Source organism: Entelurus aequoreus, linkage group LG09, assembly GCF_033978785.1.
Source record: "Entelurus aequoreus isolate RoL-2023_Sb linkage group LG09, RoL_Eaeq_v1.1, whole genome shotgun sequence".
NCBI classification, from domain to species: Eukaryota; Metazoa; Chordata; class Actinopteri; order Syngnathiformes; family Syngnathidae; genus Entelurus; species Entelurus aequoreus.
This window is the reverse complement of record NC_084739.1, coordinates 51421590-51437838: the sequence shown is the minus strand read 5'-3', so window position 1 is coordinate 51437838 and position 16249 is coordinate 51421590. Positions and strand designations below refer to the sequence as shown.

The following is a 16249-nucleotide window of genomic DNA, read 5'->3' as shown; positions in this document are numbered from 1 at the left end:
GCTATGGTGTGTCTATGGGTTTATTAGAGGGGGTATTGGTTTCCTCGGAAATAGCAGGTTATGCTGCAGTTTTTAGTTACAAGATTTTCATGTTTATGAAACTTATGGTATTGAGAGAATCAATAAAATATATTATGAATTTACTCAGGTAATATGGTTTATAGCATGGGTGTCAAACTCTGGCCCGCGGGCCAATTTTGGCCCGCTGTGTAATTTCACTTGGCCCTTGAGGCGATATCAAATTAACACTAGAGCTGGCCCGTCGATTATATTCAGCAGCGGTGCCGCTGTAACACCGCATTCACCGCTAATTCTCATACTTGCCAACCCTCCCGGGAAACTCTCAAATTTCAGTGGCCCTCCCAAAAATTGTCACGTCCGCTTTCCACCCAGTCCAGCGAATGCTGGCCCAGTCACATAATATGTGCGACTTCAGCACGCACACACACGTGAATGCAAAGCATACTTGGCCAACAGCGATACAGGTTACACTGACGGTGCTCGTATAAATAACTTTAACACTGTTAGAAATATGCGCCACACTGTGAATCCACACCAAACAAGAATGACAAACACATTTCGGGAGAACATCCGCACCGTAACACAACATAAACACAGCAAAACAAATACCCACAATCCCATGCAGCCCTAACTCTTCCGGGCTGCAATATACACCCCCACTATCACCAAACCCGCCCCCCCAACCCCGCCCACCTCAACCGACGCACGGAGGGGGTTTTGGTGGTAGCGGGGGTGTATATTGCAGCCCGGAAGAGTTAGGGCTGCATGGGATTCTGGGTATTTGTTCTGTTTTGTTTATGTTGTGTTACTGTGCGGATGTTCTCCCGAAATGTGTTTCTCATTCTTGTTTGGTGTGGATTCACATTGTGGCGCATATTTATAACAGTGTTAAAGTTGTTTATACGGTCACCCTCAGTGTAACCTGTATCGCTGTTGGCCAAGTATGCATTGCATTTACGTGTGTGTGCGTGCTGAAGTCGCACATATTTTGTGATCGGGCCGGCACGTTGTTGGAATGGATGAAAAGCAGACGTGACGACAGCTCGTGGAGGACGATAAACGCAGTGCCTTTAAAGCACGCCCCCAAAACTGTGGTCTGGATGGACGAGATATAATGGCTGATGAACAACTTCATTCGATAATGAAAGATGCCTCAGCTCAAAGCCTGAGCCCCGACATTAATGAACTAGCATCCAAGAAAATATGGCAGGTATCTGGCTTGGGCACATCACATTAGATGAGTGTGTTGCAAACTGAGCAGTTTAAAGTCCTGAATGGTTGGTTTATTCATTGTTATTTTATTTTCAAATGTATTAGCCTGTGGAAAAAGTTAATGTTGATATTTACCTCAGATGGCTGCAAATAGAAAAGAGGCATTACATTTTTATTTAAATTGTATTTGATATGCCATTGATATTTTTTAATTATTATTATTATTTATTATTTGAAACTCGATTTTGCATATCACTATAAAGTTATATAAGCCTTGCTTGTTGAATATTCAATGCAAAAATTGTTTGGGTCCCTATTAAAAGGTTAATTTGTTCAACCTTGGCCTTGTTCAACCTTGGCTTTGTTCAGTTTAAATTTTGGCCCACTCTGTATTTGAGTTTGACACCCCTGGTTTATAGGAACGATAAGGAAGTTGGAATAATTAGGGACCGAATGTCCCTTTGGGACAGAGGACCCTATTGAATTTCTAGCGTTTTATTCTTTCTTTATTATTATTCCGCAGCTTTGAGCTGTAATTTGACCCCCTTAACATGCTTCAAAACTCACCAAATTTGACACACACATCAGGACTGGCGAACATTGCGATCTATTAAAAAACCTAGCCCCAAAACTCAAAATTGCGCTCTAGCGCCCCCTAGGAAGAAAACACAGACAAAACTGCCAGTAACTCCCACTAGGAATGTCGGAGAGACATGAAACAAAAACCTCTATGTAGGTCTCACTTAGACCTACATTTCATACACTGACATCCTTCAGCAAAAATCAACAGGAAGTTTGCAATTCCCCCTTCAAAACAAAAGTTTTGTAAAAACAGTCACTTTTGCCTCTTTGAGCTATAATTTGACCCCCTTAACATGCTTCAAAACTCACCAAACTGGACACACACATCAGGACTGGCAAAAATTGCGATCTAATAAAAAACCTAACCCCAAATCTCAAAATTGCGCTCTAGCGCCCCCTACGAAGAAAACACAGACACAACTGCTCCTAGGAAGAAAACAGACAAAACTGTCTGTAACTTCCAGTACGAATGTCGTAGAGACATTAAACAAAAACCTCTATGTAGGTCTCACTTAGACCTACATTTCATATATTGACAACCCCCAGCAAAAATCGATAGGAAGTTTGCAATTCCCCCTTCAAAACAAAAGTTTTGTAAAAACCTGTCACCTATTTTCAAACATTAGCTCCTCTGAGCGCGTTTGTCGTTTCGGCTTCAAACTAGCACAGGAGAGAGATTGAAGCCTTCTGATTAAAAGTTGATGAAAGAGTTTTAATTACTGCTCCGGTTTTGATTTTATGACCCTTCAAAGAACCGCTGCGCTGAAGCTGCTGCGCTGCTGCCGTCTCAAGATGGCCGCTTAAAAGCAGGAAGCACCAGCGTGAGCGCACAATGCAGAGAAGGTAGGTACTGTGTATTGGGACACTTAGGACTAACACTAGACAAAAGTATTGGGACACTTAGGACTAACACTAGGCAAAAGTATTGGGACACTTAGGACTAACACTAGACAAAAGTATTGGGACACTTAGGACTAACACTAGACACAAGTATTGGGACACTTAGGACTAACACGCGACAAAATAAATGGGACACTTAGGACGAACACTGGACACAAGTATTGGGACACTTTGGACTAACACTAGACAAAAGTATTAGGACACTTAGGACTAACACGCGACAAAAGTATTGGGACACTTAGGACTAACACTAGACAAAAGTATTGGGACACTAAGGACTAACACTGGACACAAGTATTAGGACACTTAGGACTAACACTATCAATATGTTTATTAGACAAAAGTATTGGGACACTTAGGACTAGCACTAGACAAAAGTATTGGGACACTTAGGACTAACACTGGACAAAAGTATTGGGACACTTAGGACTAACACTGGACAAAAGTATTGGGATACCTGTCACCTATTTTCAAACATTAGCTCCTCTGAGCGCGTTTGTCGTTTCGGCTTCAAACTAGCACAGGAGAGAGATTGAAGCCTTCTGATTAAAAGTTGATGAAAGAGTTTTAATTACTGCTCCGGTTTTGATTTTATGAGCCTTCAAAGAACCGTTGCGCTGCTGCTGCTGCGCTGCTGCCGTCTTAAGATGGCCGCTTAAAAGCAGGAAGCACCAGCGTGAGCATACAATGCAGAGAAGGTAGGTACTGTGCGGGTAAAGATATGTTGACTGGGTGAAAGAAGAGGAGTTAGCAGATTTAGTTGAAAAACAATTATTGAAAAGTTATGACTGCACAGAGCAATCTGGATGAAAAAAGGTAAGAAGCGTTCAAAATTATTTTTAAGTATCCAAACAAAAAATGTTTCTAAAAAGAACATTTCCAAGCTTATTAAAACAAATGAAAATGTATTGGATACACACACCACATTGTTGAAAGAAATGGAAAATTACTTTAAAAATATTTTTTCTAATCCGGTAATTCCTCCTGAAACTAAAAAATTTTTTTCCAGAAAATTATGAAAGAAAATTGAATTCAGAAGAAAGCCATTCATGTGAAGGCCTCATTAGAGGAAGAATTTGTGGAAGCTGTTAAATCTTTTCATCCAGGGAAAACCCCAGAATTAGACGGAATACCCATTGAGGTTTATCAAGTATTTTATGAAGAGGTTAAGAAACCATTGCTTTCTAGTTTTAATTACTCATATAAAACAGGTTTTTTGTCTAACACTCAAACAGAAGGTCTCATTTCTTTATTATTGAAACAGGAAATAAATGGTCAGTATAAAGACCCAGTTTATCTAAAAAATTGGAGACCAATAACACTTCAGTGTTACGATGCTAAAATACTGGCAAAATGTTTGGCTACACGACTTAAGTCTGTTTTGTCAAATATTATTCACCAAGATCAATCAGGTTTCCTGCAAGGAAGAAACATAGGAAACAATATTAGACAGTTATTAGAAATTTCAGAATATTGGTAGCAGAAAGAAACAACCCCTTTTGTGTGAGTGGGTGTGGATGAGTGTGAATGGGGAAGGGAGGTTTTTTGGGTTGATGCACTAATTGAAAGTGTATCTTGTGTTTTTTCTATGTTGATTTAATAATAAATAAATAAAAATAGTGTCAAAGCGCTTTGAATACCTTCAAGGTAGAAAGGCATAGTATAGGTATTATACTTTTTTTTTTTTTTGAGCAGTTTTTTTTTTTTTTTTTAATAATCCATTTTTGGTTGTGTTTGTCATCCATTTTTGCACCGTGGTTTTGTTGTTGTACACACAATAAACTACAATCTGATGTTGCCTAATGATAATTGACATTCCTGACACAATTTTAAATACTTTCTGCTGACTTGATATGATTTATATTTAAAGTACAGAGTATCCTTTTCACTCAAGAGGTAGAAAGGGTGATGGGTTGAATAAAATCATTAGCTGCACTAGATAGAGGTTAAAAAACAAACATAATTGTGTATTTATGTATTTATTACGTGAATTTAGTCAATGATGGTAAAGTACTGAAGACACGTTTATTGAAGATGTTTTCCAATCTTTGTTGATGGACTTGCATCACTGTGCTTGTTCAGGTTGGCATGGAAGCACAGCTTGGATCGCATTCTCTGCCACGTTTTCCTTCCCGCAGAAGTGTGTTCTGTCACAGAAAGAACAGAGAAAGTGATTTAGTGAAACTTTATATTATAATACTACTTTTTATGTATATATATATATATATATATATATATATATATATATATATACACATATATATATAAAATATGTTTTATGTTACATTTTTGGGATTTACATGATTTCTTATCTTTATTATGTGTTTCTTGTACAAATTGGTTTAACAACTTATATATATATATATATATATATATATATATATATATATATATATATATATATATATATATATATATATATATATACACACACGCACACCAGTAAGTTTGGTTTGTCAGGTTGCTTCAGTAGAATACCTTTTCTTTTCCACTCTTGAATGTTAGACAGATGCACACAAGCTCATTGCTGTCCTCTAGTGGACTGAATAAGTGCTTTTTTTTCACAAAAATGCAAAACAATGTGAACATTTGATTTTACTGCATGTATCTGTGTGTTCTGTTGCTAAAATCTGCACGGATAGCCTAACAGGTCCAGACTTTGGATGTTGTGTACAAAGAGAAAGAGACAGAGAAATGTCAATGCTGACACAAAGATCATGTTTAGACAATAAAAATGACATAAATAAAGTGTTTAGCGTATACACAAAGTGTAAGTCAATAAATGAGTATACAGTCAAAAGTTATTTTGTTTTAAGAGTTAGAGTTTAGACAAATTAAAGGTCCAGGAAGTTACTGCAGTTCATTTGTTAATTACATTTTTCAAATGTACATAGTGAATTTGCATTCTTTTAATGATCATCAAAGTCATTAAGAAATTAGAAAATACATTAATAAAATATTTTACTCTATGTAAAATCTCTAAAGAATATAACATATTCACTTTTGGAATTGAATAAAGACATGATTAATTTATTTGATGAATGATGCAGACATGTTTGTTACTGGATACTTTCTCATACACTTGTGCTTTGGAGACTTAGTACAAAGGTAATATGCAACTATAATTATTTGATACAAGTTTATGTTGATACATGTGATGTTTTAGATGTTTTTAGCAATATTTTATATTAAGCACACTAATTACATATGTCAGGCTTGTGTGCTATTGTGTGCTTAGTTGTTGTGTAGCTGTCAGCTCCTGGTTGCCTATAACCAACCATGTTTATCTTTTGTAAATGACTTTCGGGCTGTTATCATGTCAATGTTGTAATAAAAACATGAACAATCTAAATTTGAGTGTTCCTGTGAAAATGAAACTCCTCCAAAGTACAAACGAGGCGACTAGACGACTTACATCTTCTTGTCTTTGCCCCTCAGTAGCTCCACCTTGGAAGCGCCATACTTGGGTTTCAAAGGGTTGAAGATGTGGTTGTTCCAGTAAAATTTGACCTCGCTCACATCGCCCACGTCGACCTCAGCGTGAACCAGAACTTCATATGTCTTGCCTGGCTTCATTGTGCCCCTAAAGAGAAGCAGCATGAACTCATGAAATGTCTCCAATGCAATAGCTAGCTGCTATTAATGATGAAAACAATGACATAATGATAATAAACATCTTAGTCAAAATGTTGTTGTGCTTCTATGCAAGGAGATGGAGTGTTGTTTTTAAAAGTATATGACAGTCAAAACGACGTCATGGAAGAAAGCAGGATAAAACGTTTTTTAAAAAAAAATATTCGCAACAACAAGCTCCATAAAACACCAAAGGTGAGAAAATATTGTATATTTAAAACACTGCAGTCCCATAAATACTGAAAGATAAAAATCATGTGCAGACAAAGTCCAAAAACATGAGAGAAATGCTGTAATATTACATAAGGAACAGACGTTAAGCAGGCTAACTTCCTGAGAACCTCGCAGTATTCTTCTCATGCAGTCGTTTTACTGCTGGCTGTTTTTTGAAACTTTGTTTTTCATCCTGTAGTGTTTTTTTTAAACTCTTGTCATGATTTTATGATGGTTTAGGTTATGGATCATTTTAGTTTTAGTTTGGAATCGCTGCATGTTTGTTGTCCATGTATGGCAGCTGAAGTACAGTAATAAAGAACAGAAATGAAGTACAGTAATGAAGTACAGTCATAAAGTATGGTAATGAAGTACAGTCATAAAGTATGGTAATGAAGTACAGTAATGAAGTACAATCATAAAGTATGGTAATGAAGTACAGTCATAAAGTATGGTAATGAAGTACAGTCATAAAGTATGGTAATGAAGTACAGTAATGAAGTACAATCATAAAATCCATGAAGTACAGAGAAGGGTCTTACACGTGCAGCTGGAAATCTTTAGTACAATCTTCGTCTCCTACTAAAGACACATACATAAATCCTGGGTTGGACCAGCTGGGACCATCCAAAGTGACTTTGATGCTGTAACTGTATCCTGGTGAAACAACAAATATTATTATTTCATCTTCATATCATACCATTTTAATGTCGTATTATTTTCATATCCTGTTGTCTCTTCATATCAGCACATCCCAAGAACAATTTTAGTAACAAGTCAGCTCTGTCTTCCAACCATCCATCCATCCATCTATCTTATTCCGCTTATCCGAGGTTGGGTCGCGGTGGCAGCAGCCTAAGCAGGGAAGCCCAGACTTCCCTCTCCCCAACCACTTCGTCCAGCTCCTCCCGGGGGATCCCGAGGCGTTCCCAGGCCAGCCGGGAGACATAGTCTTCCCAACGTGTCCTGGGTCTTCACCGTGGCCTCCTACCGGTCGGACGTGCCCTAAACACCTCCCTAGGGAGGCCTTTGGGTGGCATCCTGACCAGATGCCCGAACCACCTTATTCGGCTCCTCTCAATGTGGAGGAGCAGCGGCTTTACTTTGAGCTCCTCCCGGATGGCAGAGCTTCTCACCCTATCTCTAAGGGAGAGACCCGCCACCCGGCGGAGGAAACTCATTTCGGCCGCTTGTACCCGTGATCTTGTCCTTTCGGTTATAACTCAAAGCTCATGACCATAGGTGAGGATGGGAACGTAGATCGACCGGTAAATTGAGAGCGTTGCCTCCCGGCTCAGCTCCTTCTTCACCACAACGGATCGATACAGCGTCCGCATTACTGAAGACGCCGCACCGATCCGCCTGTCGATCTCACGATCCACTCTTCCCTCACTCGTGAACAAGACTCCGAGGTACTTGAACTCCTCCAACCAACACATAATTAATTATTTGAAAAGAAAAAACTGCAATAACTGCTGAAAGTAGAAATAATATTAATAATAAATTCCAATAAATAATAGAGTCGTTTTTTCCCTACATGAAGGAAGTTTTGTTTCATAATTCTGCAATTTGTGCCTGATGATAACTACATGGAATATGCTTGACTTTGATATTTCTCTTGATCCTCGTTTTTACTTCTTCTTCTCGTTTTATGTTCAAATTCATCCATCCATCCATCCATTTTCTACCACTTGTCCCTTTCGGAGTCGCGGGGGGTTGCTGGAGCCTATCTCAGCTGCATTCAGGCGGAAGACAGGGTACACCCTGGACAAGTCGCCATCTCATCACAGGGCCAACACAGATAGAAAGACAACATTCACACTCACATTCACACACTAGGGCCATTTTAGTGTTGCCAATCAACCTATCCCCAGGTGCATGTCTTTGGAGGTGGGAAGAAGCTGGAGTACCCGGAGGGAACCCACGCAGTCACGGGGAGAACATGCAAACTCCGCACAGAAAGATGCAGAGCCCGGGATTGAACTCAGGACCTTGTATTGTGAGGCAGACGCACTAACCCCTCTTCCACCAATCAAGTGTAAAATAATGTATTGTGAGAGTATCTGCCCTTTATGACGATATCAATAGTACTTATATATTTACATTGTGAAAGAGGTCAAAAGTAAAGCCTCACTTTTCGCATGATTCGGTTTTCAATAGTTCACAAAAGTTTTCGTATACCATCTCAATGTTAACAAACATTGAGTGAAAGTCCTTTTTCTTTTGTATCATTCCAAAGAATGAGTGTCCAAACTTTTTTTTATTGAGCATGACCGAAAAATAATCCACCGTGGGGCCTAAGAAAGTTGCGAGTAACAGCACTTTGATTTAAAAAATTTGAAAAACATGATTAAATTCAAGAAATAATTACTGTTAAGTACTGAGATGGCTTTTCCTTCCACTTTTTCCTTCCCACTCATTGCCATCTTTGCCAACAAGAGTGGTGAATATAGTTTAAAAGTGATGTTAGATATTCACTTACTCATTTCATTCATCATTTACTTTTTTTTCACATTGTTTTCTGTATGTAAAACTACCATTATTCTCTATAAAAAATGTTTTATGTAAATTGTTTTGGATTTACATGATTTCTTATGAAAACAATTGTGTTTCTTGTGCAAATCGTTTTAAAAACGTATTAATAACAACAATTTATGTTTCCTGTCAAAGTCTGAATATAATATGCATCAACAAAGTGTTTAATCTTTCTTAATAAATGTATTTGGGTTTTTTCCCATTTTGATAGAAAAAAATATATCTACTGCATGAAATTACATATTTTTTCAATTTAAATATGTTCTGATCATGCTACATATACTATAGTATTACATACTGTATTGCTTAAATATCTGCTTGTCATCTTGACTTATGATTTTATTCATCAATTTGTACGTAAAACATTTAAAAATCAAATGCATAGGCAACTGTGTAATAATACCAGAAGGATCTATACTTTTATATTCTCATATACGTATTTACTGTTACAAGCGACCCTCTGAAGGCAGCCATAACTGTGACGTGGTCCTTAATGCTCAAAGAGATTTCTGAGTCTTGTCATAAGCGCAAAAATATCCATCCATGTTTCATCATTGGATTTTGACAATGTTATTTTTATTTTATTTTCATGACTAAAAGTTTGATTTTACTTCCATTGGAGTGCAAGAAGGCATGACCAACTACACAGAAAGTGAAGTGGACACGCGAGCACAGGGTAAACTATTTTGTCAGACAGGAAGTGTAAAGTGCTCCTGGTACAGTTATTACAATGTGAAAGTCAGATTTCAAGAAGGAACTCACGTCCAAAGGGTGCCGAGCTTCCGGTGGTGAGGAAGTACTTGGTCTTTGATGAGGTGTTGGTCACAGCAATCCTGTCAGCATAGCGACCCATCAGAGGACATTTGTCCTGAGCGCATGGAAAACATTTTCCCTGCAAAGACAAAGATATGATAAGTGAAAGAAAACCAAAATATTTTGCATGTAAGACAAGAACACATCGCTTTTAAGGTTTTGATGAGGTTGAGGCTGTCATGTTTTCTATGCACTGGAACACATTCATGCTTTCTTGGCTTGTAACAATACATTTAGGGCCTGATTTACTAAGATCCAAATACCACACGCTAAACAGCGTGTGGAAACTATAAACGTGGGCATGTTGCATGAGATTGTATACGACTGCATGTACAACTGATAAGTGGTACAGAACACCTTATTTAAATGGAATATACTACATTATGTGGCCTTAACATTCGTGTTATCATGAGCGATGTAGTCGAACTAGCAGCACATCTAATGTACATCATGTAACACCTTTTCTGCAATATAGAATCGCAATCTATAGACAACAGAAACTGATGCGCTGCGGGGAGGCGGTGGACCATTACAACACTGCAAGCAGCGTGCATCTGGAATGATTCAAACGCGAAAAAAAATGCTTACGTTTTTTTTTCATATCGGAGCTATATATACTGTATATTAATAACATAACTTCCATATGAAAAACAAATGGCATTAAAAAAACGCCAGCCAAAACGCATCAAATTAATTAGCCTTAAGTCATCCAGCAGCCAAAAAATTATAAAATGATGTTGCTGAACAGATGATAGGTCAATTTTTTATTTATTTAGGACATAGCAAATATTTTGACACACATAATTGTGTCAGTTTACACATAGTTTTCGGAAGTGCTAAGTAACGACGCAAAATAGCGCCGGCAGAACAGTGATCTGTCTTGATAAAACACATTGTGTGTCCTAAATAACTGTACTTACATCTTCTCCTCCCAGTATTGTGGCCGTTCTGATGATCAGCAAATATCCTGCATATTCATGAAGACAGTCACGCTAAATGGATTGTGCTCTTTATTCTGCTTAACTCAGAATTGCAATCCTCTGCGCACAAGTTTGGTAGATTAGCTTTGTGTGTGCCATCAAGTTTGCACATGTTTTATTACACGCAAACCTTTAGTAGATCAGGCCCTCTGTATTGTACGGTACTTATTACACAGCAGCTGTTTGTTTATAACATGCATCTTAGTTGTAGTTTTCATTACCAAATTTGGAGGCGTTGAAATCATTGCTAATGCTAAACAGCAGCATGTACAGTATATACAATATCCAATGTAGATTAGCATCAGTGTACATGCCAGGTTATTTGTTCATTTATGGTGTATTTTCTTTGCATCCGTAATTTATCATTGGTGATTGACGGGGATGTGAGTCACGTGAAGTGTGGTGCGTCAGCACAAGTGATATCAGCTGTTCCCCTGGCATTCTCAATATGAAAGTAAGAGGGTCACAAGGGAGGTCTTACATTGCTGATCGCATTGAAAGAACACATTTACTTTGATAGAATTAATTGATAGACCATATTTAGTTTGAGAAGTTATTAATTTATTGTTTTCTATCGCATATAAATATTTGAAATGCAAAACCTGGAAGCGATCATTTTTGGACAAGCCAGCGCGTCAGGCAGGAACAAGTTTTTCCCCAGATCAGCCTCTCGGCAACTATAGTTGCCTTTTTTGTGCATAGTCGTCTAACAATCGGGCTAGCACATTTTGAAATGTGGAGTTTTACTTTTGAGTGCTTTCTATCAGACATGCTTGCTTTGTTGGCATGGAAAATGACAACAATACTTAGAGGAAGTCTGCTACAATTATGCACCTTTGTCCACCAAGCGTTTAAATAGGTGTCATGTCTGCAACCTGTCAAAAGTATTTTGAAATTTGTTACCATTTGACTTTACATCAATTGGTACCCAGTAGTCCTGATTATATTTTGTTTTTCTGTCTGTACCCAAAATGAACCCAAAAAAGGCGTCAAGTTCTAACGCTGGCAGATGAGACAAAATAAATGTTCTCTATGAGTTCTAAGAAGTGATAGCAGATGGGATTCGTGTCATTAGCTTTGTGTGTGCCATCAAGTTAATGACACAAACCACATCCCGTGGTGCCTTTGATCAAGACGTGTCCAAAGCGGGGATAAAGACTCCAACAGCTGCAAATACAAGTTGTCCCGATGGAAGACATGACGGAACCCTTTTTATATCTCTCATTTGCTGCCACGAAAATACAATCAAGCAAATCAATTGTTGCTGCAACAGGTGGTGTCGCCATAAACGTGTTGACAATGGTGGAGGTACTCTCTCCCTTCTCAACTTGTACAATGCTTTTTTTCTACCTTTCAACTTAAAACCACTTGTTCTACCCACAGGAATTAATGTCATAGAAATTCACTCATCATGTGGCCGTCATAACACCGTTATTACTTGTGCAGGCGATGTTTAAATAACACTTGAAGAATTTTAGCGGGTACGGAAGTAAACGACTTTTAAATCAAACTTCACGTGCTAAAACTAATAAGGGTGTCCTCGTCAGATATTGTTAACGGATATCGGTTCAATGTCAGCCCAAAAAAAGTATGTAAAATGTGTGATACAATCAAACAGTTAAAAGGTCCTCCAATAAGCACACAAGGTTGGACTTGTATTTTTTGTCGTCATTTACAAAAGGTAAACGGTAAACATGCTAGGATATAGGCTCCTGAGAACGAGCAGCTACACAACAGATAAGCATATAATAGCACACAAGCTAGAAATACGTAAAAAGTGATTAATATTGCAATCTAAAACAGCACATTTTTCAATTTAAACAAGTATCAAATAATTATAGTTGCATATTACTTACACATACAAAGTCTCCTAGGCAGAAGGTATTAAAAATAATCTAGTAACAAACTTAAGTTCATGAATTATTCTGAACACCAGGTGTTGGCAAGAGAACAATTACCACTCCACTTCAACCTAAAGACAGCATAAATCCATTCCAGACGTTTACTCATAAATATGTAGTGTTTTTCATAGCAACCATTGTTCTCTGCTTGACTAATTTCACTTGATTAAACCTTTTCTAACAATCCATTTTACAAAATAATAAAAGAGTGTATGATTCCTGCTGATATCCTATTAGTTCATTATCGGTATCAGCCAATACTCAAGGCTCCAATATTAGTATCGTGTCGGAAAAAGTTTTACCGGGACATAGGTTTATAACAGCTCAGATTTCCCCATAAAATCCTATAATGTACTTTTTAACAAAGCCAATTAAAGAACAGTATGTACTTTTTAAGTGTTTATATGTATTATCTGTTTGGTCAAATTAATTGATGCTCATAAGGGGTGTACTGAAATGATTAGTACCTCCGTTACAAAAAAGGGATCAACTCTGCCTCGAAGAAACATTGATTTAACCGTGAAGCTAAAAGCACAATATAACTGTTATTTAGTGGCCAAAAGATAAATTTGCTGTGCTAGCTAAAGCTGTTAACAAAATAACAAAATGTGAGTGTCAGAAAACATACCGGCATTATTGTTGTTCGGTAAAATCCCAATTCATCCATTTGTGCTTAAAGGTTTTTTTTACACGCTTAAATTATGCACGTTTCTCTTCTTCGTAATCTCTCATCCAGTCTGCGGACACGCCCAGCCCACACAAAAGTGTTTAAATCGTGAAAGAAGGTGGACTCTTTACTAATGAGGCGGACTTTGCAGTAACTCCTTTTTTTAATGGTCGTGTGAAAATAATGGAACATGACGTGGGGTGGAATTTCTGACCTTCTGAACCATATTTTGTGTCTGTCGAAGTCCGAAAAGAGAGCGAGGTCGAAAAGCATTAAGAATATCTGCTTGTTTCTCTTTTTTCTATTCTGTGCCATTGAAGGAGCATATGTGAGTTAGAGTTGAATATATGGTCGGCCTGACCATTCTATAAAATGTTTTGATTGTTTGTTATGGCTAAAGGATTCAAGGAGGTTGCAGAATAAACAGGTCCAAAACAACGGGACCTTGACACACGAGGGAAACACATAAATGGCCAAGTAGACCAAGTCTATGTATGCTTCGCATGATTCTCGATTCATCCAACGTCTCCGGAGGACGTTGTCTGTTTGCATGACAATTCAATCCAACCTTGTACCATTTTGATTATGGGTAAATAAAACTGTTGTACTAAATTTACTTTTGTTGCTGTTTAAGATTTCGACCTTCGACCACAACGTTTTACTAACATTTGTGAATGTCATTGAAATCTATGAAAAATATAGGAATTTAAATTTGAAAACACTGTATCAATCTAGGCAGTGTATATAGTGTGTATGCACGCTACAAAAGCGTCTTCTTCCTGGCTGGATGTGAATAATAATCTGTAGATGAAATGTTGTTTACTTGTTATTATACCCACTCTGTTATTTGTGATGTTAAGAGTTAATGTTTGTGAAGCTGTGACGCGTCGGAGGCTTAAAAGTTGTGTGTGTGTGTGCGTGCGTGTGTGTGTGTGTGCTTGCAAGTGGGAGCATGACAGTTTGATATAAATTGTCAAAATATCAATGGAATCAATTGATAGAAGCTACATTATACATGTATTTTGGCAAACAATGAAGCAAATGGGAGAACGCTATTCTGCCCATAAAACATTTAACAATCGCCAACAATACTACATTCACATGTTGTGACCTGAATATTACCTAAGTATTAGCGAAATATAATCATTAGAGCTTACGCATGGAAACTACTTTTAGCGGCGCCGTAATCTCAGAGAGTTAACTAGTTTATGCAGCTATTGACATATTGAGCCATTGAGCTGCTGCGATTTCCTCTGAGTTGGCACAAGTTAATTATATATTATAACTCATGCCTCTCACCTGTGTAGTAGAAGGTTGTGGTCATAAACCGAGATGTTGGTCATATTTGAGATTCAATTTATACCCGAGGATGGCGAGAAAGACACGGAAAGACGCCCATTTGCGTGGGGATTATGATTAATTCTTCATCTAAACTGGAAGCTATAAACATCCAATCAGTGGGCATCCCAGTGAGATCAGACATTGTACAGTAAGTGATTGTTTTATTATGTTTGCAGTTTGTTTTCTTGTTTATCACTTAGCAATACTGCTGCATGATGCTTAGTGGTACACTAAAGCTAGATCTGTTTAGCACCCAGCTTCCAAAACTTGTAGCTCATCCTCCGAATATTCAGAATCCAAAATATAAGGTTCTGGATCAGCATTTCTCCCAAAGTAGTTGTTGATTAGTAATAGTAGTAGTTGTTGAAGGAAAAGCAAGCATTGTGATGGGTCTGTGAAATTAAATACACTGCTGAATGCTTAAAATGATCAAAATACGTAAATATTACATGTTAGTTTGAATGTGCCCATTACTACATTACATATATACTTACAGGATGTAATAAAACGATGTAAGCTTTGGGATGTTTTTTAGAGGACTTTGTAGATGGAATAGAGCGACTGCGGTATGGCGTAGTTGGTAGAGCGGCCGTGCCAGAAACCAGAGGGTTACAGGTTCACTCTCTGCCTCTTGACATCCAAATCGCTGCCGTTGTGTCCTTGGGCAGGACACTTCACCCTTGCCCCCGGTGCCGCTCACACTGGTGAATGAATGATAGGTGCTGGTCGGAGGGGCTGTAGGCACAAACTGGCAGCCTCGCTTCCGTCAGTCTACCCCAGGGCAGCTGTGGCTACAAATGTAGCTTACCACCACCAGGTGTGAATGAATGATGGGTTCCCACTTCTCTGTGAGCGCTTTGAGTATCTAATAATAGAAAACTGCGATATAAATTTAATCCATTATTATTTATTATTACTCCCATTGCCTTCATTGTTAGCTGATTTTTGCTCGTGTTTATGTACAATTTTTAGAATAAAAAAAAAGAAAACTGTGTGTACTTGTCTCACATAAAGATTGGGAATGATGTGCAAACCTCCCCAAAAAAAGTGCAATCCCTTTCAAATCAATGGGGAAATGCCTAGACGGCCAGATTTGAGATGGAACGCCCACATTTAAAGGTTGCTACACCGAATGTGCGCATTCTGGATGAAGCTGCGCATTGATAGACTTAAGTCAAGGGGGAGAATGTTGTAGAGTCAGAATGCTTTTTTTCTTTGCTTAAACACTTGCGGGAATAAGGCCTTAAGTTCATACATAGATAATAACAGTGAAAGTAATGTAATGTTTTTCTGAAAATGCAGTAATTCCTCTCTACATCGTGCTTCAAATATTGTGGTTTAACTACATTTTTGTTTTAAAGCACACATTACATATTTTTGGCTTAAATCAAGTGTTAAAGTAAGTTTTATCCACGCCTTATATTTATTACAGTGCAATATTTGTCTTATTT

General features: G+C 37.9%; 1 protein-coding gene across 1 annotated transcript in view; it reads right to left on the bottom strand.

The window, feature by feature from the left end:
* Positions 1 to 4670: 4670 nt before the first annotated feature.
* The window catches only part of LOC133657499 (inactive pancreatic lipase-related protein 1-like), a 49053-nt gene continuing 37474 nt past the window's right edge, over positions 4671 to 16249 (bottom strand). The window contains exons 10-13 of the mRNA XM_062058914.1: positions 9859 to 9988; positions 7104 to 7218; positions 6131 to 6298; positions 4671 to 4862 (exon numbers count right to left, since the gene is read on the bottom strand). Of these exons, the coding sequence (XP_061914898.1) occupies positions 4781 to 4862; positions 6131 to 6298; positions 7104 to 7218; positions 9859 to 9988 (495 nt within the window). The 3' untranslated portion in view covers positions 4671 to 4780. The remainder of the gene's footprint in view (positions 4863 to 6130; positions 6299 to 7103; positions 7219 to 9858; positions 9989 to 16249) is intronic.